We start from the raw sequence: 21,694 nt of genomic DNA, 5'->3' as shown, positions 1-21,694 counted from the left end.
AGGAGATGGTAATCAGATGTTGGTGGGGTATGCAGATAATAAGGTGCAACTGGAGAGAGAAGGAGAGAAACAACAAAAAACATTGTGAACTCTTTTGTTTTTGAAAGTGGATTGGGAGATGTTTGATATCACATGTAGGGGTTTGACTGTCAGGGAATGGTGATACAGATGTTGATGGGGGATGCCGATAAGGTACAACTGGATCTCGGAGCTGAAGTAGAAGCAGAAGTGGAGGGGATTTCTAAGCAGCTAAAAAATTCCATAGTGCGAACTGTATCCATAGTGTCAAAATGGATAATACCACAGCAACTCAGGAATCTTGGACTGAAGAGCTTCAAGGTGAATCACACATGTCATTGAGGCCCAAAATTGTTAGTCCGTAACACGAACTGTATTCATAGTGTGATTGGAAGTGCATGATACTTAAGCAACTCAGGTAGATCACAGATACTATTGATGCCCCTTATTGCTACCTACATACTGGGAGCACAAGCCAGACATAGTGCCAAAACCCCTGGAAATCATTGCAGAATCTTCCAGAGTATATACCCTAGACAGCAAAAAAATCACAAGTTTTTTGCTGAAACTAGGACCCCTGACACCCCTACAGACCAGAAAAATATATCCTTACCACATCTGTTTCACAAAATATATCCTAAGGCCAAGCCAGGGCAAAATATATTTCTAAGGTGTGACAGTGACATTTCAGGGTCCACTGACCAAAAATATATCCTTACTGCATTTCACTTGCAAAATATATTTTGGTGGTGTGACACAGACATTATAATTTTTGTGTGACATTTCAGGGTCCACGTGTCAAGAATATATTTTAGATTTCAGGGCTTTCTAGGACCCATATATATCTAGAATATAGATATGGTCCATGACATTTAGTCATGTAACTTACGTGGAGTTTGCATGACTAATAGTCAGTTGGCAGTGGGTGACTGAAGTGGTTTCTCATATCTAGAACGTTGATTTCAAACTTCTCTGCATCTGCATATTTTCCTAGACTCCTATATGTATCTGCAAGATTACCCATGGCCCAGATTGTATCTGGGTTCTCTTCTCCAAGAAGTCTGTTTCTCATATCTAGAACTTTGATTTGAAGCTTCTCTGCATCTGCATATTTTCCTAGACTCCTATATGTATTTGCAAGATTATTCATGGCCCAGATTGTATCTGGGTGCTCTTCTCCAAGAAGTCTGTTTCTCATATCTAGAACTTTGATTTCAAACTTCTCTGCATCTGCATATTTTCCTAGACTCCTATATGTATCTGCAAGATTACCCATGGCCTGGATTGTATCTGGGTGCTCTTCTCCAAGAAGTCTGTTTCTCATATCTAGAACTTTGATTTGAAGCTTCTCTGCATCTGCATATTTTCCTAGACTCCTATATGTATTTGCAAGATTATTCATGGCCCAGATTGTATCTGGGTGCTCTTCTCCAAGAAGTCTGTTTCTCATATCTAGAACTTTGATTTCAAACTTCTCTGCATCTGCATATTTTCCTAGACTCCTATATGTATCTGCAAGATTACCCATGGCCTGGATTGTATCTGGGTGCTCTTCTCCAAGAAGTCTGTTTCTCATATCTAGAACTTTGATTCCAAGCTTCTCTGCATCTGCATATTTTCCTAGACTCCTATATGTATTTGCAAGATTATTCATGGCCCAGATTGTATCTGGGTGCTCTTCTCCAAGAAGTCTGTTTCTCATATCTAGAACTTTGATTTCAAACTTCTCTGCATCTGCATATTTTCCTAGACTCCTATATGTATCTGCAAGATTACCCATGGCCTGGATTGTATCTGGGTGCTCTTCTCCAAGAAGTCTGTTTCTCATATCTAGAACTTTGATTCCAAGCTTCTCTGCATCTGCATATTTTCCTAGACTTCTATATGTATCTGCAAGATTACTCATGGCCCAGATTGTATCTGGGTGATCTTCTCCAAGAAGTCTGTATCTTGAATCCAGCACTTGAATTTGAAATTTCTCTGCCTCACTGTAATACCCCTGCTCCCTCAACATTTCCCCAAATTTTTTATGAGCATCATCAAAGTAAATATCAACCATTTTCTTCTTTGTCATCACACTATGCTGTATATTGGCCCTCAAATGAGTGACCAAAATCCTTCTGAACTGATATGGCTGCTCATTGAAGTTTTCTTGAAGAGAGCAAGCTAACATCCCATATGCCATCAAATAGTATTTCTCTCTATCTTCTGAGGACATTCTGTCTCTTCCCCATGCATGAATGAGTGGGTGCATGGTATAGATGCCTTTGGATGAGGCCAGTTTGATCAGGCTAAAGGACAGTAATACTCGGACTCCCTCTTTGAAGATGTAATCATCCCATTTTCCTGTTTTGTGAAGCTGAAGCAGTGTGCGGTCTATTATGGAGGTTGCAAGAGGCAAGGCTGACCCCTGCTCATTATCTCCACATTCCTGAGTAGCAGCATAAGAAAAGATTTCTTCTGTAATACCATCAAAGTGAAAGAAGGCAAACATTGCCAGCAGAAACATTGCACTCTTAGCTGCCTCAGCTTCTTGAGAATCATCATTTTTAGCTCTTGCCTGAATTTCTTTAAATGATAGCTCCCAAGTCCCATACACAGTTCTGTTGTACTTAGATGCCCCTTTGAAAGCTGGGTAAGATAATAATCTTTCTCTGTTTTGAGAATATTCATCAAGATAGTCTCTTATGTCTCTGCCCCCAAAAGCAATGAAAGCACCAGCCTGATCAATAGCCAGAGGAATGCAAAAGAGCTCATTCACAATCTTGGAAGCCTCAGCTTGTAAGTTTTCCTGAGACTCACTCAAGCAAGCAGCCTTTAAGAGTAAAGAGATAGCATCATTTTCTTCCATCTCTTTCACCTCAAGAGAATTCTCATGTAAAGTCAGATGTTTTAGACCAGAATTGCGACTAGTTATCAGAATATTCCCTCCTAGCCCAGATGGAAAATATTGCTCAAGTTCCTCAGGTGTCAGATTATCAGCATTATCAAAGACCATTGCATAGTTCCCTCTCAGAGAGCTAATCCACCATAAAGCAGATTGAGGTGAACCATCCAGAGCAGAAGACTGAGCCTCAGGAAGGTTGCAGATTCCCTTCAGTGCCTGGGTGATTGTACCAACTGAAGATGCATCAATCCAGAAAACATGGGAAAAGCTTGGGACCATTCAGAAACAGGTACTAAGTAATATGGTGGAGTACTTACTAGTCAGACATATCTTCAATGAACCTCAAACAAATCTGAGTCTTCCCAATACCCCCCATGCCATACAACAAAAAGAATTTTCGACGGCGGAGTTTATTGTTGCTTTCAGCAGTAAAATGTTCCTTCAATTTTGCGAGAACGTTGGTGCGTCCTGTGAACCGAATACTTGAGTTTGGTTTTACGGGAATCACTGCATCAGATCTCGTTCTGTTGCCGGCGCTAGTGTAGTAATTGATCTGTTTAAAATACCGATTGATGAGCTTGCAATAGAAGCTTTAGAAAACTTTACTAACAGTATCGGCGACGTTTATGTTGCTATCAGTTATAGCAACGTTCTGAGCGTTCTGGAGGACATTTAATTGGCTCATGTTGGAAGCGTAGCAGATGGGGGCGAAGGAAAGAAGTGAGAACGAGGGGGTGCAACAGCCGCCACTGCCCATGAGGCATCATTCGCGTTTTGCCGGGGCATACAAGCGTTCAGCTCAAAATTCTGTCACCTGTCCTGTGGGCGCTCGGAACCCGGTTCAGAGAAGCGTACCTACCATACTCGAGAGATGAACGTTGAACTGCGACGTCGACCCGTATCGTCGTTTTGCGCGTGGACTACCGATATCCTTCCCCTCAGAACAGTTCCTCTGCAACAGACACATCTCCTCAATGAACCTATTAGCTACTTTCGCGGACGCGCAAATACGATGCCAAAAGCCTAAAACAACTTTTGAAGTCGAGGAGGTGATATTCTTCTCTACATCTTTATAACTTGGATCCGTTTTGCTCACTTCTCATTTCGTAGAATTTGCGTAGTCAATAATGTTCGTATGTATCTTTGGTTTGATTTTTTGTGCGTGATCCCTCCTGACAGTGTATACAGTTAGGCGCAATATTCATCCTTGGGAAAGCTAGTGAGGTATCGACGGGCGCAGATGATCGGAGAACAACGACATCAAGCGGCAGTTAGCAGCACAGCGGCAGGACCAACTCAATCTCACCTAACGTCTGCGGCTCTTTCGCTATCTTCGAATTTCAACGCCTCGATGGACTAGGCGGGTAGATATTAGGAACTATGGATCAACGCGATGGCGGGAGCTTGAGCCACAAACCTGATGTAGATTCGCGCAACGGGTGTGGTGGAAGCTTACACCACCAGCAAGACGACCGGGACTCGCACCAGACCAAACTACACAGCGCACCTTCACGTCGGTGGCGCCATAGTCGATCTCTAAACCAACAGCGAGACAAGGCCGCTCAAGATCAAGTCAAAGCTGAATGCGCTACTCCTTCATTGGTGTGGCCGGCCTAATTCGATCGTCGTAACTGGAGGGTCCGGTAAGGTTTTGAGTGTTTGGGATGTTGAGATTGGGTGAGCTTTTCTGTTTATTACTTGATAGGCGAGTTGCAGAGTTGGGTTGCCTCCGCAAAGCGGGTAGAATGTTGTGGTGTCTTTCCAACCCCCCTCTTCTCTCCACCCCTCTTCGCTTTCAATCCTCTTCCTCTTCCATCCCCGCCTCCTCCCCTCAGCTTCCCTCCCCCCTGTCTACTTTCAACCTGCTTCTATACAATTCTCTACTCCATGTCGCTAACGCCAGTTCCCCGCAACTTCCCCCAGCTGATGCATATACACTACCACCGTCACACTTCCACCATCTGCTGCCCCGATCGGGTCTCGGGGCGCGACTCTACAGGCATGTGACATACAAGTTTGCAATTCGAGCCTAGCAGGTGCTCAGTACTCCACTCAGTCTTCAAGCCTGTTCTTTCAAGAATGAGGTCGAGGATGAAACGGTGGTGGCAATGACTCCCTCCTTCATTCCTTACGTGTCACCCTCGTGCCAATTATCAATTATCGAAAGGCTGTTCCAAAGGGCAATGTTTTGTGCGAGTTCATCAGCTGGATGAGAGGGTTGGGGTTGGAACTGGAGAGCTCCGGGCTGCGCTGAAGGGAATTCCTTCTGGAAAGGGAGATCTAAACATTTACGATGGGCAAGTTGTTGGACAACAGACGAGAGTTAGGGTTTCGTTTTAAGGTGCCCAGTCCACGTTCGCGTTCGCCCAAGTTGGTTCACGAACGTATGGCCCAGAAGCGGGGACTTTCTGCACAACGGCGCCATCGACCTCCTACTCATCAACCACCAAATCTAAACGACACTCTCTAGGCATTCTACCCGCCTCACCCAGTCCACGACCACTCCCTCTCCTAGATGGAACAATCACCTCATCATCATCCGCATCCGCTTCCTCACCCTCACCAGGCACATCTGCAAGCATAAGAAGAGCCTCCCAGATACAATGCTCTATATGTTATTGACTACACTTCAAGCTCAATCAATAATAACGAGGCACGCTCGCACGCAGCAGTCTTTACACGCTGGAGCTGGCTTATCGAGGAGCAGTTCGGTGGGGAGGGGAAGCCCGGTTTTGAAGGGGAGACATGGGGTGATTCATGAATTTGCCCTTGGAGAAGGAGAAGGAGAAAGGGAGGCCGCCGTTGACGTTGGCCGAAAAGTGAGTTGGTCTTTTCGTTTTTCTTCGTTGTTTCGCTCTTTTTTGTCTTTCTTTTTTGGTCGTATTTTTGGATGTGGATCAAGCGTTGACCGTTAATCAGCGTTGAGCGCTCGTTCGTCTGATGGGCCCCTGTCCGGTTTTTCAAGACCATCTTACACGAGTCTATACCCGTTGGTCAAGCCTTCGCGATGTTGGGGAGGGATTGGGCCATCTTTACCCTTCCTCGTATGACGCGACAAGCCACCCGTGAACTATCAAACGACAACCACCAGTCCCAACTCTCTTCCCTCCCCATAACGTCACTCTGAAACGAGTTTCATCGCTTCAAAGCCACACTCTGCATGTCTAGATCCCCTACTATCTTTTCTGGAGGTCCTAGGAGCAAATTGTCCACCGAACAAGCCGGGGCTCTCCTTTCTCTTTACCCCCAAACTCAGCTCTTTAGCCCCCTTGATTAAGAGGCTATCGAGCCAGGTTGTTGTTTAGAGAGTTACCAAAGATCAGACCCGTGCCCTATGCGCTCATCCTGCCCATGATTCGATTGGCATTCGCGGAACACCCCGTTCTTTGGTTTGGTATCGTCTTGCCGATACCAAGACGGGGCCACTATACGCTCTCCTCTCAATGCAGTATATGCTATAGCTTCATCACTGCACCCCCATCATCCCGCTTCCCCTCCTCGCGCTCCTCCTTTTGATCTCTGGTCCCCTATTACACATGCGATTCCTTTATTTTTTGGAGCACGGTGTAGGCCAAGAAACCCCCCTTAAATCAGAGTGTGCCGTGGCAAGTTGTCGTTCAGGCAGTTACCAAGGATAGGACCCGACCCTTGCCATGTTTGGTCTTATCGATACCGAAGCAGGTTCTGTATGCATCCCGTCAGGGCAGTGTACGCGAATCTCTCTCCTAGAAACCTGGTGCTACACCCTTCCCCACTTATCTGGAACTCTTGACCAGTGGCAGCCAAGGCAGATCGTCGTCCAGGGAGTTTATAAAGGTTCGGATCCAGCGTTGATGCGCAGTTTTCAACGCTACTGGAGGGTGCTGGGGCTGGTTGTATGACAAGAGACCATAGACTATGGCTCGATTCCGTCCTAGCACGTCACCAAGACAGCCTGCCGTCGAAGAGATTGCCGAAGATTGGATTTGTCAAGGCGGGCTATGTCCTTTCCACTCAACTATCAGGAGTATGGTTCGTGTATGCGTCTATCACGCCCGTGAACGTGTTGGTGTCCAAGCAGGATCTAGATATGGCCGGTTTTTACCCTCCATGCCTGGGGATGCATTTCCTGAAGCGACTCTTCTACTCAGAGGTTACGAGCAGGTTGAGTCGTGGGTGTAGACTCATGGCCTCCCATTCCGCACGGCCATCACGGTAGAGCTATTCAGAGGCGGACTGTGATCAGGGGAATGGCTGAAGACCAGGTCCTTACACCCCTCAATGGGGCTTTCGCTTCGCCGTTCCCGACCAAGACAACACTTCCTTCACTCCGATATACGGGGCTTTCACCCAGAGGTTATGTGGGCAGGATGTCGGTCAAGCTGTTGCGAGGCTAGATCCATGGCCTGGTCGCTTTCTACATTCTCGTCGAGCTGTCATCGAAAAATTCATCAAACGTCATCGAGTTGAGAGTTGTAGGAAAATCAACATCCCCAACTCGCAGTTCATCATGAATTTTAAATTTTGAATCGGCTCGTCGTTCATCGCCACCATTGGAACAGATAGAGAAAGTACACAAGGGCCACCGCCAACCCCAACAAGTAAGGATATCCCACTCACCCCAGGCCACTGACTGGCAAGTTCCAAAAACTGGGGTGTCCACAACCTGAAGCTGTTCAACCTTGGTTCAATCACACTGTTGAGTATGTACCTTGATAATAATAACTGACTCCGAGTTGATAGGAATGACGTCGCAGTGGGAAACACACCAATGTTCTATTCAAAGCACCCCACTGCTCTCGCGGCAGGACCCTAGTCGGTTTACTCATACTTGAACACGTCAACGAACAAATTCTCGCAGAGATAACTCACTTGTCGTAATTATGCACGCGTACTCACCGGTGCATGTGCATAAATTTCACAATCAGCCAAATTTATTCGTCATGTAGGGAAGTAAAGTTAACCACCCCGACCACGACCCCGTTTTTTTTTCCTTTTTCTTTTTTGGTCGAAGGGGCCGACGGGTCCCTAGAGCCTTTGATGCATTGGATTGACCCATGGTTTTTCGTAATCCGTTATTTAAACTGATTGGGAGTCGCCCACAGTTGCAGAGGTTGCAAGGAGCCAATATTAAACTTGTCCCCATCTGAACCTGACCCGAGTCGATCGTTTATACGACGTTGCTACCATCGTGGATTTGCTTCCGTTATGCAACCTCAATTTTTACTTTTACAACGAGGAGAGACTCTGGGTGTCTCGAGGTTCCTCGGGTTTGTAAGTTAGCTTGCAACTACAGTCCCATGTTTTGAGAAACGGGAAGTGAAACTGTATTGGCATTTGAAGCGGGTTCCAGTACTTCGCGCCGAGTATCCCAGCCTGTTACGGCAAGCCACCCATCGCTTCACAAATTTTTTGTTTTCTCATTTGGTTCACATCTATTCAAATACATTGCTCTCTTTAGCTGGTTCGTGCATGAGTCCGACCCGAAATTCGGCCGCCAACTCTCAAACCAGGCCAGAGCGGCAGGAAAGCACCATTCGTTTTTCCGTTCACTAAAAGCAGTTTCCCAGTCCCACCATATGTACAAATGACTTGAGCAACACAGTAAGAGTTATGGACAATCGTCACGGCGACAAAACGTCCATGATTAGCCAAAGAGTTGACAGTTGCAATTGCCAAAGGGCCAATCCAAGAGAAATCCCAGGCCAAAGACGAAAAAGCGAGTCGGATTAGGAAAACAGAGTCCCAAGTACCGCAAAAAGACCGACCAACAGGGCATTGATAACGAGAACCAACCAGCTACTTGCGCTTCTTCTGGCGAGTCTTGACAGGCCCATCGGAAGCCTTCTTCTGAATAGCTGGGGAAGTCGAAACCGAAACTTCTTCCTGCGGGGACGGCATGACAAGCGCCGTAACGACAGCCGGATTCTGAACTCCTGTGGCCCTCTACATTTCAAAAAAGGGGTGAAAAACAGCGGAGGAATATCGGAGCATAGAAACGTGTATACCAATCTTCGTTTTGTCCTCACAGGCTCCTCGACGGTCACAGTAGCTGGCGGTGATACAGAACGACCACGCTTTCTCATGCACCTCCCTGCTGGCGACAAAGGCTCCAGATCGGTCTTCCTGCGGGGACGGCATGATAAGCGCCGTAACGACAGCCGGATTCTGAACTCCTGTGGCCGTCTACATTTCAAAAAAGGGGTGAAAAACAGCGGAGGAATATCGGAGCATAGAAACGTGTATACCAATCTTCGTTTTGTTCGCCTTCTCTTTTAGCATCTGTGCTAGTGCTGCCTCCAAAGAATGGATTCGACTATGGAGGCCAGTTGCGAGGTGTTCACGCTGGGAGATCGAGGTCAGTAGGTTTCAACACACATATGATGACATTAACTTTTCGAAGCTCATTATCCTTAGCAACGACGTCCTGTTCGTAACTCGTTTGCGTTTGAAGAATAACATGGTTCACCAGGTCCTTTTCTGAGTCGGTCTACGAAAGTCGAAATCAGGTCTGGATGAGTCCACAAGGAGATGACCTTACCAAGTTCCCATCATGGTACCGACTCAAAAGCGTTTCCGCATGCTTCGTCATTTCGCCCATTCTTGCCTCCAGCTCCTCAGCTCGAGCTTTCATGATCTTCATCTGCCCAGACTCCCTCGTCGCCGCAGCCTCGCCATCCTCAGCAATCGCAATCACAGACATCTCCGCCAAACAAAGCCTACCAGCAAGCTCCTCCCTCGCCGCTCTTGCTTCCTTAGCGTCAGTCTCCGCCAGAGTGGCCGCCTTCTCAGCGGCAACAGCGCGTTTTTCTTGCGCCGAGACACGTCGCTCGTTAGCTTTCTCCTGCTTGTTCATCTTTTTCTCAAAGTCCACTTGAGCAGCTGCCAGTGAGGCGGCGGATTCCCGAGCAAGTTGATTGAATGATGCTTTGAGGTTCGCGGCCTCATGCTCAAGCGCGAGTTTCTGCTCATGGGCAACGGCGAATTCCGTCCTGAGGTTGTGAACGATCTCTTGAACGCCCGCCTGAGGTCGAAGTATATCAACAATCACTAAAGTATCATGACAAACGGCAGATTTCACCTCATTCGCAGTGATCTGCTCCTTGGCTAGCGTTAAAGCAGCCGTCTGCTCATCCAATTTAGCCTGCGTTGTTCATGGTAAAGTCAGTAGAGTACGCATGTCGCTAGTGCATTCCATTACCCAGAGTGCATTGTTGATGTCATTCGCTGACACTAGAGCCGTACTTTGTTCATCCAATCGGTCCTGAAAATGCCGATGTCAGTGATGAATATGCACAAGTACACGTTATTGCCGACCTCCAACCGACAATTCGCTTGGCGAAGCCTGGAGATATGGAAAAAAAGGATCAGTTTCAACCATTTCCAACGTCAAAAAAGAGCGACAAACGATTCGACAGTTTTACTCGCTTCCTCGCTGGCCTTCTTGGCTTCCGCTGTGACCCGCTTGATCTCAGCTTGAACTAGTTGGGTCGTCCGGACAGCCAGTGCCTCTCTAGTAGTAAGATCTTGAATCTGTGCTTGTAACTTAGAATTCAGACCCTCCCTAGAGTAACGGTATTAATCAACGGTGAGGGTAAGTATGATCGAAAGGTAGCCCTACCATTCGGCACGAGCGACTTCAAGGTTCTCGACCTTTGTCTTGAGGACATCGCTTTCCTCCTTACGCTCACGAGCCTCGGATTGAGCTAGTGCGAGCCACTCTCTTGTTCTACAAAAACGGCGTTACAAAGGCAAAAAGAGACTAAATGGGTGACGTACACTTTCAACGATGCCTCTGCAGAAACGACCTGCGAGTTCAGGTCCTCGACCTTTTGCACAATCAAGGTATTTCTGCACACATTATCGTTAAATGGCATACGAGAGGGTCTGTCGCCATCACTTACGAATCCCTAGCTCTGAGCTCGTGGTCTTTCTCCGCGACCGCTTTCTTAGCTTCCGCAACCCTGATAGTGCGCGTAAATCCACCAAACATGGAAGACGAGGAAACTCACAGTGCTCTTAACTCAGCCTTCGACTCGCCGAGAGCCTTGGCCTCTGCCTTTAAACCGATAATCTCCTTGTCCTTGGCATTGATGACTTCTTGAGATGCAAGCAACTTGGAAAGACCCCTGTTAAGAAGCCAGTGAGCGCAAGTCAAACCGAAAGGCAGAGGATGCTCACTCCTCCTTGATGACCCTCAGCTCCTGCAGCTCAAGGAGATTTGCTGATGAGAACGTCTTCAGGTTTTGTAATCTGAAAGGATAGTTCACGCGTCCCGTAAGATTCCAACACAAAAGTAGAACCTACTCATGAGTGACAGCAATGAGCTTTGCCTCTACACCAGCTGCTGTGGCAAGGGCGTCAATACTTTCCCGTTCGTGCTTCGCCAGACGGTCCGTCAGGTCTTCTACCTTGGTCCCTTGAGAAAACGAAAACATAAGTGTCCATACAGGAGCAAAGGCAGTTGACAGAAATGCTCACAGACACTGCACAAAACTTCCAAGCCCCGCTTATCTTGCAAGCGGTCACGAAGAACACTCAGCGTCCCGCGCTCCGTATCTTCGAAATCTTTGATCCGTGCTTGCGCATCCGCGAGCTGGGAAGATAGATGGTGGAGCTTGTCTCGGAGGAGATCAGTCACACGCTGGGCTGTAGAGGATCAACGAACGACTCAATGAAGAGGAGGAACGAGCTTACATGACCCCAACTTTCCCTGGAGTTCTTGAATGGTGTCTCTCATTTCAGATGCGCGAGAAAGGCCACCGCCTGCTTCAAGGAGAGGTTTGACACCTAATGGTAGCGGAGACGTCGTCAACATTGCAAAAGACCCCGTTGAAGCAACCTTACTGGCCAAGGCATCCGCTGCAGACCGCTTAATTTCAGTCGCCTCGGCGACAGCTTGTGAAAGCGAAGCTGCCGAAGCCTCATGAGACTTTCCAAGAGCAACAAAGGAAGAATGAAGTGACTCGTAGCTATTGAAGCTAGCATAAGTAAGAAACAACAAGAATTGACTGATAACTTACTTCTCTCGTAGAGTCGCCAGACCTTGCTTTGCCGTGACGAGCCTGTTTTCAGCCACTTCCTTCCCCAACATTTCCTGCTCATAAGAATGCGACATTTGCTCCAGAGAAGTTTTGAGGGACGAAATTTCGGCGACGGCATCCGCAAGATTTGAGCGTGTTAAGGCAAGGTCAGACTTCGCGGTGCTTAGTTCATTCTCCGTTGATTTCAACAGTGGGAGAGCTGCGGCAAGCTCCGACCTAGCAGACGCCAACTACCCTGCTGTAGCGGAAAGTTCTTCACGCGCAGACTTAAAATCCTTTGTCGCCGCACTGCGCATCCGCAATAAATACTCATTTTGTGTTTGCAGCGCGATCGATTCCGCAAAGAGAGCCTCGTATCGGTGGTTCTGTGGAGAAAGTTCAAAAAAACGGAAGCAAGAAGAACCATGAAGGAACGAACATGCTCAAGGAGATCGCTAAACGCTCGCTTTACATCCCTTTTCGCAATGGGAGGAGTTTGTTGTGGTTTGAGAGACGTATCTGGAATCGAATTGAAACCTAATTCATTTTTTGATCGTGGAAAAACGGCTTGAGACCGCGAGCTGGGGCGTGAAGGCGGAGGCGAAGAAGATGTATGCGCTCCAGATAGGGTGGGGAATTGTCGACGACTAGGTTTGTGGTCTATCACGATGTGTCAAACAAGATGGCGTATAAATTGAATAACTTACTGGACTCCCCCGGAATTAAGGTCAAAGATGCGGTTCTGTCGTTTTCCCGGCTATATTCTGGCCAGAATTCTCTTTTTCTGTGTGAAGCGGTAGGTGAAGGACGATTTGGCGGCGGTTTACGCGATGCTGGCTGGATGTATGCGCGGCCTTCATATTTGGGTGAGGCCGGCAACGGTAATGACGCGTCTCTCCTTCCCTCTGTAGTCGTCATCAGACCGATGTCCACGAAAGAAAGAGTGGCAATGCTCACTTTGTGCCTCCCCCTGTCCGACGTCGCGAGCCTGCAGGATATTGACCGGTGCCTTCGATTCTTGGACGTCTGAAAGAAATAGCGGTGCCGATATGTGAGTCTGAGATGAACTCCCGGCCTGCGTTCGTTGTTGCGCTTGAAAAGAAAACACGGATCGTCGCGACGCGTCAGGAATGGCCAAGGCTTCAGCGTTCTTGAACAGAGCGAACTTGAAGGAATTTGCGTTGTGTGTCGAGCTGATTTTCGGGTTCTGTGTAAGTGGCTTACCCTGCGTCATTGAGAACGTCTTCGGCTTGACTTTTGTCGTTGACGTCCGAAGTCTGTGACATTGAGAACTTTGGATTGATACCTCTGAGAGCATTACAATCAAAGCCGTTGTTTCCCATGGAATAGCCAAGAAATGGTTAGAAAAGTCAAGAAAATTGTATTCTGATTGTGGTGGTTGTCGGAAGAGGACAAAGAAACAAAATTTGCCAATGGTTTTTATTATTGCGTACATGAGGTCACTTCATGTATCCTATAGCTACACTCTTCTTCGAGGAATTGGGGGCCGAAACCTTCTCGTTAACGTATAAATTTAAATAAAACAGCCGAGAATACAAAGATGGCAGGGGAACAGAGCTACCCAAACTGCAAAAAAGAAACGGAGTGCAGAGCCCTGTCGCGGCCAGAAGTCCAGAGATGCGGAGGCAAGGCAAGGGGCAGAACGGTATCAGACCAATCGACGCTAAACCCACAGAGGTCGAAGCGGACGCAAGTGAAAGGAAAGGCAAAAGGAAGCATCATTGGACTGATACCCAAAGCTGCCCCTCAAAAAGGTAGGCGGAGAAAGGGAAGGAGCAAAACACGACTGCAAAAACAACAGAGACGGAAGGGAGGAGGAGCAGACCGCCTCCGTGATGTGCTCAAAACGAATCCTCCAAACGAACGAAAGAACGAGGCGCCAAAACAAAACAAGACGAAGACGAATAATCAAAGCAACTAAAAGGAAAGAAAACTTACCAGCCTATTCACCGTCCGATCCTCCGAAAGGACTTGGTCGAACCCTGATATGGGTGCCAAGAAGATAATAGCGTCCACTGCGGAAAAAATACATCAACTTACGCATGAAGAAAGAAAGGGGGACGTACCATCATCAAAAAAGGGCGCCCATGTAGCTAAACGGTACGTGGTTTTGAATTAGGGATATTGAGGAGTGGGTTGAGGATGGGACTTACGACGCTACGGAGTTATGGTAAGGCTTACGAACAAAGGAAGAGAAGAAAGAAACCAACCTGACTCCGACTCCCACCAACATCCACAATCCTCCACTCCGTCCCGCTATCCCTCCCCGCAGTCGCTTCCATCTCAAATCTGTACTCTGATCCGCCGACGGTTTTGAGTCGGGCTTTCAAGACGTCGTCTGGTTGTTCACATGGATTAGCTGCGTCTTCGAGGGGGGGGGGGGAAGGGAAAGGAAGAGAGGGACGTACCATCCGTAGGCATATACTTGAGGGACGTCAAGCGCTCCAAGTCGTCCAAAAAACTACATAAAACATCAGAAATACGTTTCCAGAAAAAGAAAAAAAGAGAAGGAAAACTCACAACCCCGACTCCTCCTCAATCCTAATCTTCCTCCTCCTCAACACCTCCCTAACACCCTCATCATTCCAAAGCGCAATCATATCCCTCCTACACATATTCAACACTTCCTGCGGCTCATCCTGTGTTTCTGATCCCGTGGTACCGGCACTCATCGGTCTTGTCCCATTCCCACCACTACTCCCCTTCCCGTTTTTATTTTGCTTCGCGCCGTCATGATGATCGCCGTACCCATACCCAGACCCAGGATAAGTAACCCTAGCACGCGCCAAACCGCCTTTCCACCCCGTCCCAGGCCTAACGAAAATCTCTTGGTTCCTATACGCGTGGTTCCCCGTCCCACCCGACGTAGAACTCGCCCCGGAAGAGGACCCTGCACTCGTCCCAGCACCAACACCAACACCAGGGGGACCAGGACGAGCGAAATGCGTAGCCTCTTCCTCGTTGGGCGGGACAAGTTTCGCGATGAGGAGAGCCTCGATATGACGCAGGGGTAACAAGCGCGCTTTTAGTGCGTCTAGGGGTGTGTTTTGGGCTAGTGTGAGTGGGGAGGTGGAGCGTGGGCTGCGGTGGTGTATGTGGTGGTGGGGATGAACGAAATCAGACTCGGAGTCTCCGTCCGAGTCTGGGTTGGACGGGGGCGAGTGGTGGTGGTGGTGGTGTCTGACACGCGGGGGTGAGGAAGAGCCAAAGGTTAGTGTTGTGTCGTTCCCGTTGCCGTTGTGTTGCTCGTGTGGGTGGTTTGGTAAAGGCGGGCGGGAGATGGTGCGGGCCCGCGAACGAGGGGACGAGTAGGGTGATGTGTGTGGTGAGGACGTTGAAGTTGAAGGAAAGGTCAAAGCGTCGAGGATGGTGCGTATTGACCTGATGATGTTGAGTTGGATAACGGCGCGCCAGAGGATACGTTCCTCGCGAAAGGCGGTGGGTGTATACAGTCGTTGAAATTCTGCAGGGTGGCGATAAGCTTTTCATATCGACCAAGAAAACAACAGAGGTGGACGTACGTCGTAGAGTTGTTGATTTCCCTAAACACACACTCTCATAAATACAGTGTAGGTCAAAACGACCACAAAGCTCACCAGACTCGCTCTGACCCAACAACAACAGCCTCACAATCCTCTTTTTCCTCCTCGCATGTCGTTCAGCCTTGATGCTAGCATCAATAGCCAAGCTAACTCTCTTTGCCTCTGCCTCATTCTGCAGCCTTACCACACGGTCTTCTGGAGACTCGTCCGGAGGCGGCTTGAGCACCTCGTCGAGTGGGTCGTCAGCGGTGCGCACGGGCATCTCAAGTAAGAGATAAGTATGATAATGATGATGGGGGGATTGAGGGGTTTGGATTATTGACGCCAGCCAGGTACAGCAGTCATATCAATCATCTCTATACATACTTACTCAAAGAGAAGATCCATTTTTGAACTTTATCTTTTACTTTTCCCACTGCAAGCGAACGCGGTCAGGTACCGAGAACTGGTTCACCAGGAACAAAGTCACGCACGTTTTCAATCGAGCTCAGAATCGCGGATATTCGTCGCTTATCTCCTTTGAAGAAGTGCCTGGAGATCCCATCCCCCTCGTCACCCAACCCACCCAAAAACGGTTCATCTTCTCAAGTTCCTCAGCCTACACTGCTTTCTAAATTACACCCTGCTTCTCATTTAAAGGCCCATGTTTCCCCCAACCTTATTTACATTGGCGTACTGACATTGACATGCGACGTCGTGTCGTGTCAAGTGTACCCATAGCTATCACCACCACTCATGCATCATGATCCATCCGTCGGCCTCCTCGGGTTCCCTAGGCCTTTACATTCCTCCTCTAGGCTCTTGTGACTGCTCTCCGCCGACTTTCACCACCCCCTGATCGCTCTCTATATACGTCACCATGATCTAATCTAAGCAGTGACTCACAGGGGCAGGCAACCGCGTCATCTGCGCAGTGCGGGCCAAGCAGCCTCAAGAAAATCGGCAAGTAAACAACCTGGCGCTTTTGGGAAATTGCAAACCTTATCCGGAGCATTCAAAGTCGATAAGAGTCGGTACCCCCCATTTAAAAAAAAAATTAAACCTCACTTCATCTCGAGCATCGAGCTAGCCATAATTTTTAAAAAGGCCCGTGTTATCTATCCACCAACCACGCAGCGCTCTGCCAACACGTGCAAAGCACTTGTCCCGCGACACTTATCTTGCCAAGCAGCTCGCACAGAGTTCAAGAAAATCGGCAAGTAAATAACCTGAACCCAAGGCCGGCGAGCGCTCATTCGGAAACAATCTTATCCGGAGCAAGGTCGACGTCTCCTTACACCCTCATAACTCTTTTTTTTCAATTCAATTGCTCATTTCATCTCAAGCGTAGCCTTCCCAAAGAAACAAAAAAAGATAGCGGTGGCCCTGTTATCTATCCACCAACCACGCAGCGCACGCGTCTACAAAACCTGACCACGCTACACCAGCGTCTGCCCACACGTGCAAAAAGCAAGGCACTGGCGTCTGGCGTTTATCTACCCAAGGCTAGCCAAGGCCCAAGGACGAAGCAAGGCACCCCACCCAAGCTCAAGGCACGTCGACGCGTCAACCGGCGTGACAGTCAACACTCAAGCTTGTCATTCAATATTCAACTGCCATTGCCGGCTCACCTGTTCTCAGTCTCCAAGCAGGCTGTTCGATTCCACTCGAACCAGAAAGCTCAGGTACATTGTGACTCCCGTCGGGACTTGGTCATGAGGCCGAACTTGAAAGTTCAAGGTGACAGCCGTTCAACTGTCAGTTGTTCGACGATATGATTATATTGGCGTCTGACGGGGTGGTGACCGTTGCGTTTTGGACGCTATAGAGTCTCGTGGCCCGGAATGCGCTGACTTGAATTAGTATTGTGAAAGACTTCACGAAACAGTACAACTATGCAAGTCAACAATACCACAAGTCAAAACTCATATCTGAATCCTACATCTGCAGGTCCTCGCCGCGCGTGCTGTATGACGACACGCGTACCACTGGCACTGGCGTCGGAATTTTTTTTCGTGTTGAAAATAATTCTAATCCTACACGGTGTCCGGCAACTATGTAGGTATATTTTTATCTCCGTTGTCGGACAGAGCCCAGCGGGTAAGTTCTTTTGTCTCTTCACGGTCTAACCTTTTTATTCAGGTGCCCGTTGTAAATCAAGTGAATCGGCTCGCCGGCAGGCTCTGCCTTCAAAACAAAGTTTTATCACTACTGCAACACTCACCGCGACACCAACTATATCCCACTCCAATGATCCCACTCACCCCGTCCGGCCACTGACTCGTAAGTTCCAACAAAGAAAAAATCTGGGGTGTCCACAACCTGAGGCTGTTCAATCACACTGGGCCGTTATGTATCTAATAATAATAATAACTGACTGCGAGTTGATAGGAATGATGACGTCGTCGCAGTGGGAAACACACCATGTTCTATTCATAGCATCACTGCTCTCGCGGCAGAACCCTAGTCGTTTTTACTCATACTTCAACACGTCAACGAACAACAGGCTACAAAAAAAAACCAGATGGCCTATGGGTCAAGACTTTAGGGACCCGTCGGCCCCTTTGACCAAAAAAAAAATTGGGGTCGGGGTCGGGGTGGTTTTTACTTTCCCTAAACGACGGATTTCGCTGATTGTGAAACATATACGCATGTACGTGTGAGACGCGTCCATAATTATGACATCCGAGGGGGTCGTCCCCAATTGCAAGTCCCCATCTATAAATAAAATACTGAGCCTGACCAGGGTCGATCGTTTACATGACGTCCATCGTGAATTTGCTTCCGTTTCAAGATATTTTAAGGGGTTGTTCAACGAGGTAGATCCAAATTCATACGACTAGCTTGCAACTACATGTGCAGTCAAGAAACGGGACGTGAAACTGTATTGGCCTTTGAAGCGGGCTCCATTATTTCGCGCCGAGTATCCCAGCCTGTTACGGCAAGCCACCCATCGCTTCACAAGAATTTTGTTTCTCATTTGGTTCCCATCTATCTGAATACAGTGCTCTCTGCACTGGCTCGTGCATGAGTCCGACCCATTCGGCCGCCGACTCTCAAACCAGGCCAGAGCACCAGGAAAGCACCATTCGTTTTTCCGTTCCCAGTCCAACCCATTCATCATCACAGAAGTTTCTTCATCAGATGTGCAAACGACTCGAGAAACACAGTAAGAATTATGTACAATCGTCACGGCGACAAATGTCCATAATTAGCCAAGGAGGAGATATTTACAATTGCCTAAGAGCAAAACCCGAGAGAGATGCCAGAGCATACAGGGAAAAACCAGTCGGATTAGGAAAACAGAGTCCCAAGCAACGCAAAACGATCGAACAACAGGACATTGATAATGAGAACGAACCAGCCACTTGCACTTCTTCTGACAAGTCTTGGCAGGCCCATCAGGGACTTTACTGGGGAAGTCGAAACCGAAACTTCTTCCTGCGGGGACGGGATGATAGGCGTCGTAACGACAGCCGGATTCTGAACTCCCAGAAAAATGGGGTTGAAAAACAGCGGGGGAATATCGGAGCAGAGGAACGTGCATACCAAGCTTCGTTTTGTCCCCACAGGCTCCTCGACGGTCACAGTAGGTGGCGGTGATATAGAACGACCCCCGCTTTCTCATGGACCTCCCTGTTGGTGACGAAAGCTCCAGATCGGACAAGTCGTTCAGATCGTTGTCCCTGTTGTCGTACTCATAGTCCGAATTGGCGTCCTCAAGGGCCTTGAAGCTCTTCTTCTTTTGATTAGTTGCCCTGGGCTGAGGTTTTGAGATGGGTGATGGTGGTTTGATCATTTCTTCCTGTTCAAGTTGTTTGGGACTTGGGGCCGGTAAAGAGAGGTGGGCTGGATCTGGTGATGAGCGCTGCGCCGCTTCAGGATCGTTTGCTTCATTGCATTATCGGCCTATGATGATGATGAGCCAATAAAGATAAAGTCAGAGGAGCGTATACATGGGCACATTACCAAAGCTTGCAATGACTCGTCAATTGGGCTCGAGGGCAGTCACATCCGGAAATTCAACAAAGTCTTCGCGTCAGGCCCAGCACTCTTGGCCCTCTCTTGGAGCATCTGCACCAGTGCTGCGTCCAAAGACTGAATTCTACTATGGAGGCCAGTTGCGAGGCGTTCACACTGGGAGATCAAGGTCAGTGGGTTTTCAAACACACACACGGTAACACTAACTCTTCGAAGCTCGTTCTCCTGAGCGACGAGGTCCTCGTTTGCGTTTGAAGGATAATGTTTGATAATGTTTGCACTTGAAGAATAATGTGATTCACCAGGTCCTTCTGTAAGTCGGTCTACAAAAGTCGAAATCAGGTCTGGATGAGTTCACAAGGAGATGACCTTACCAAGTTCGCATCATGGTACCGACTCAAAAGCGTTTCCGCATGCTTCATCATTTCGCCCACCCTTGCCTCCAACTCCTCAGCTCAGGCTTTCATGACCTTCATCTGCCCAGACTCCCTCGTCGCCGCAGCCTTGCCATCCTCAGCAATCACAATCACAGACATCTCTGCCAAAGCAAGCCTACCAGCAAGCTCCTCCCTCGCCACTCTTGCTTCTTTAGCGTCATTCTCCGCCAGAGTGGCCACCTTCTCAGCGGCAACAGTGCGTTTCTCCTGCGCCGAGACAAGGTGCTCGTTAGCCTTCTCCTGCTGGTTCATCCTTTTCTCAAAGTCCACTTGAGCAGATGCCAGTGAGGCAGCGGATTCCCGAGTAAGTTGATTGAATGAGGCTTTGAGGTTGGCGGTCTCACGCTCAAGCGCGAGTTTCTGCTCATGGACAACAGCGAGTTCCGTCCTAAGGTTGTGAACAATCTCTTGAACGCCTGCCTGACGTCGAAGTATATCAATAATCATTGAAATATCATGACAAATGGTGGACTCACCTCATTCGCAGTGCTCTGGTCCTTCACTAGCGATAAAGCAGCCGTCTGCTCATCCAATTTATTCTGCGTTGTTCATAGTAACGTCAGTAGAGTACGCATGTCGCTAGTGAATTCCATCACTTGGAGTGCGTTGTTGATGTCATTTCCTGCCACTATCGCCGCATCTTGCTCATCCAACCACTTCTGATAATAATGTCAGTGACGAATATGCACAAGGACAAGTTATTGCCGACCTCCAACCGACGATTCGCTTGGCGAAACCTGAAGATAAGAAAAAAATCAGTTCCAACCATTGCCAACGTCAAAGAAGAGCAACAAATGATTCGATAGTTTTACTCGCTTCCTCACTGGCCTTCTTGGCTTCCGCTGTGACCCGCTTGATCTCAGCTTGAACCAGTTGGGTCGTCCGTACAGCCAGGCCTTCTTTTGTGCTAAGCTCGTGAATCTGTGTTTGTAACTTAGAATTCAGGCCCTCCCTAGCGTAACGGTATTCATCAATGGTGAGGATAAAACACGATCAAAAGGTGGAGGTACCATTTGGTCCAAGCGACTTCAAGGCTCTCGACCTTTGTCTTCAGAATGTCGCTTTCCTCTTTACGCTCACGAGCCTCGGATTCAGCCAGTGCGAGCCACTCTCTTGTTCTACAAAAACGGCGTTACAAAGGCAAGAAGAGACTAAATGGGTGACGTACACTTTCAACGATGCCTCTGCAGAATCGACCTGCGAATTCAGGTCCTCGACTTTTTGCTCAAACAAGATATTTCTGCACAGATTATCGTCAAAGGCACATGAGAGGGTATCTTGCCATCACTTACGAATCCCTAGCTCTGAGCTCGCGGTCTTTCTCTGCAACCGCTTTCTTAGCTTCCGCAACCCTGGTAGTGTGTGTTGCGTAAGTCCACCAAACACGGAAAAAAGAGGAAACTAACAATGCTCTCAACTCAGCCTTCGATTCGCCGAGAGCCTTGACCTCTGCCTTCAAACTGATAATTTCCTTGTCCTTGGCGTTGATGACTTCTTGAGACGCGAGCAACTTCGAAAGGCCCCTGTTCAAAAGCCCGTAAGTGGACGTGAATCCAAAAAGTAGGTGAGTACACTCACTCCTGACCCTCAGCTCCTGCAGCTCAAGGAGATTTGTTGATGAGAAGGTTTTCAGGTTCTGCAGTCTAAAAGGGATAGTACACGTCCGGTAAGATTCCAACACAAAGTTAGAACCTACTCATGGGTGACAGCATGAGCTTTGCCTCTACACCAGCTGCTTCAGCAAGGGAATCGATACTTTCCCGTTCGTGCTTCGCCAGACGGTCCGTCAGGTCTTCTACCTTGCTCCCTTGAGAAAACGGAAACATA

At 48.3% G+C, this 21,694-nt stretch overlaps 6 protein-coding genes across 6 annotated transcripts; 2 read left to right on the top strand and 4 right to left on the bottom strand.

Annotated features, from left to right (window-relative positions):
• Nucleotides 1-6,558: 6,558 nt before the first annotated feature.
• Nucleotides 6,559-7,412, top strand: LACBIDRAFT_330419 (uncharacterized protein; the record flags this gene model as incomplete). Its single annotated transcript, XM_001884746.1, has 3 exons — nucleotides 6,559-6,613; nucleotides 6,823-7,056; nucleotides 7,150-7,412. The coding sequence occupies 3 exons, from the start codon at nucleotides 6,559-6,561 to the stop codon at nucleotides 7,410-7,412; spliced, it is 552 nt and encodes a 183-aa protein (XP_001884781.1).
• Nucleotides 7,413-9,224: 1,812 nt separating this feature from the next.
• Nucleotides 9,225-12,002, bottom strand: LACBIDRAFT_304260 (uncharacterized protein; the record flags this gene model as incomplete). Its single annotated transcript, XM_001884658.1, has 14 exons — nucleotides 9,225-9,374; nucleotides 9,426-10,028; nucleotides 10,086-10,148; nucleotides 10,202-10,229; nucleotides 10,293-10,448; nucleotides 10,506-10,613; nucleotides 10,664-10,735; nucleotides 10,789-10,848; nucleotides 10,897-11,013; nucleotides 11,066-11,137; nucleotides 11,192-11,303; nucleotides 11,366-11,533; nucleotides 11,582-11,856; nucleotides 11,908-12,002. The coding sequence occupies 14 exons, from the start codon at nucleotides 12,000-12,002 to the stop codon at nucleotides 9,225-9,227; spliced, it is 2,079 nt and encodes a 692-aa protein (XP_001884693.1).
• Nucleotides 12,003-12,158: 156 nt separating this feature from the next.
• Nucleotides 12,159-13,141, bottom strand: LACBIDRAFT_304259 (uncharacterized protein; the record flags this gene model as incomplete). The annotated part of the gene is made up of 4 exons (XM_001884657.1): nucleotides 12,159-12,293; nucleotides 12,347-12,567; nucleotides 12,615-12,812; nucleotides 12,865-13,141. 4 exons carry the CDS (start codon nucleotides 13,139-13,141, stop codon nucleotides 12,159-12,161), a joined length of 831 nt encoding a protein of 276 aa, XP_001884692.1.
• A 704-nt stretch (nucleotides 13,142-13,845) lies between these two features.
• LACBIDRAFT_304258 (G protein a subunit 5) lies at nucleotides 13,846-15,732 on the bottom strand (the record flags this gene model as incomplete). The annotated part of the gene is made up of 8 exons (XM_001884656.1): nucleotides 13,846-13,943; nucleotides 13,995-14,021; nucleotides 14,082-14,085; nucleotides 14,139-14,287; nucleotides 14,337-14,389; nucleotides 14,449-15,391; nucleotides 15,450-15,470; nucleotides 15,525-15,732. 8 exons carry the CDS (start codon nucleotides 15,730-15,732, stop codon nucleotides 13,846-13,848), a joined length of 1,503 nt encoding a protein of 500 aa, XP_001884691.1.
• Nucleotides 15,733-16,212: 480 nt separating this feature from the next.
• LACBIDRAFT_330417 (uncharacterized protein) lies at nucleotides 16,213-17,916 on the top strand (the record flags this gene model as incomplete). Its single annotated transcript, XM_001884745.1, has 7 exons — nucleotides 16,213-16,273; nucleotides 16,358-16,416; nucleotides 16,796-17,206; nucleotides 17,338-17,507; nucleotides 17,540-17,549; nucleotides 17,630-17,732; nucleotides 17,861-17,916. The coding sequence occupies 7 exons, from the start codon at nucleotides 16,213-16,215 to the stop codon at nucleotides 17,914-17,916; spliced, it is 870 nt and encodes a 289-aa protein (XP_001884780.1).
• A 744-nt stretch (nucleotides 17,917-18,660) lies between these two features.
• Nucleotides 18,661-21,693, bottom strand: LACBIDRAFT_330416 (uncharacterized protein; the record flags this gene model as incomplete). Its single annotated transcript, XM_001884655.1, has 14 exons — nucleotides 18,661-19,273; nucleotides 19,462-19,586; nucleotides 19,626-19,753; nucleotides 19,987-20,287; nucleotides 20,344-20,406; nucleotides 20,464-20,526; nucleotides 20,588-20,604; nucleotides 20,692-20,819; nucleotides 20,878-20,985; nucleotides 21,036-21,107; nucleotides 21,160-21,219; nucleotides 21,274-21,390; nucleotides 21,446-21,461; nucleotides 21,564-21,693. The coding sequence occupies 14 exons, from the start codon at nucleotides 21,691-21,693 to the stop codon at nucleotides 18,661-18,663; spliced, it is 1,941 nt and encodes a 646-aa protein (XP_001884690.1).
• Between the last annotated feature and the right edge of the window lies 1 nt (nucleotide 21,694).

Source organism: Laccaria bicolor, genomic scaffold (genome assembly GCF_000143565.1).
Source record: "Laccaria bicolor S238N-H82 LACBIscaffold_27 genomic scaffold, whole genome shotgun sequence".
In the NCBI taxonomy this organism is placed as follows: domain Eukaryota; kingdom Fungi; phylum Basidiomycota; class Agaricomycetes; order Agaricales; family Hydnangiaceae; genus Laccaria; species Laccaria bicolor.
The sequence above is the reverse complement of the archived record's forward strand: the minus strand, read 5'-3'. Positions and strand labels throughout refer to the sequence as shown.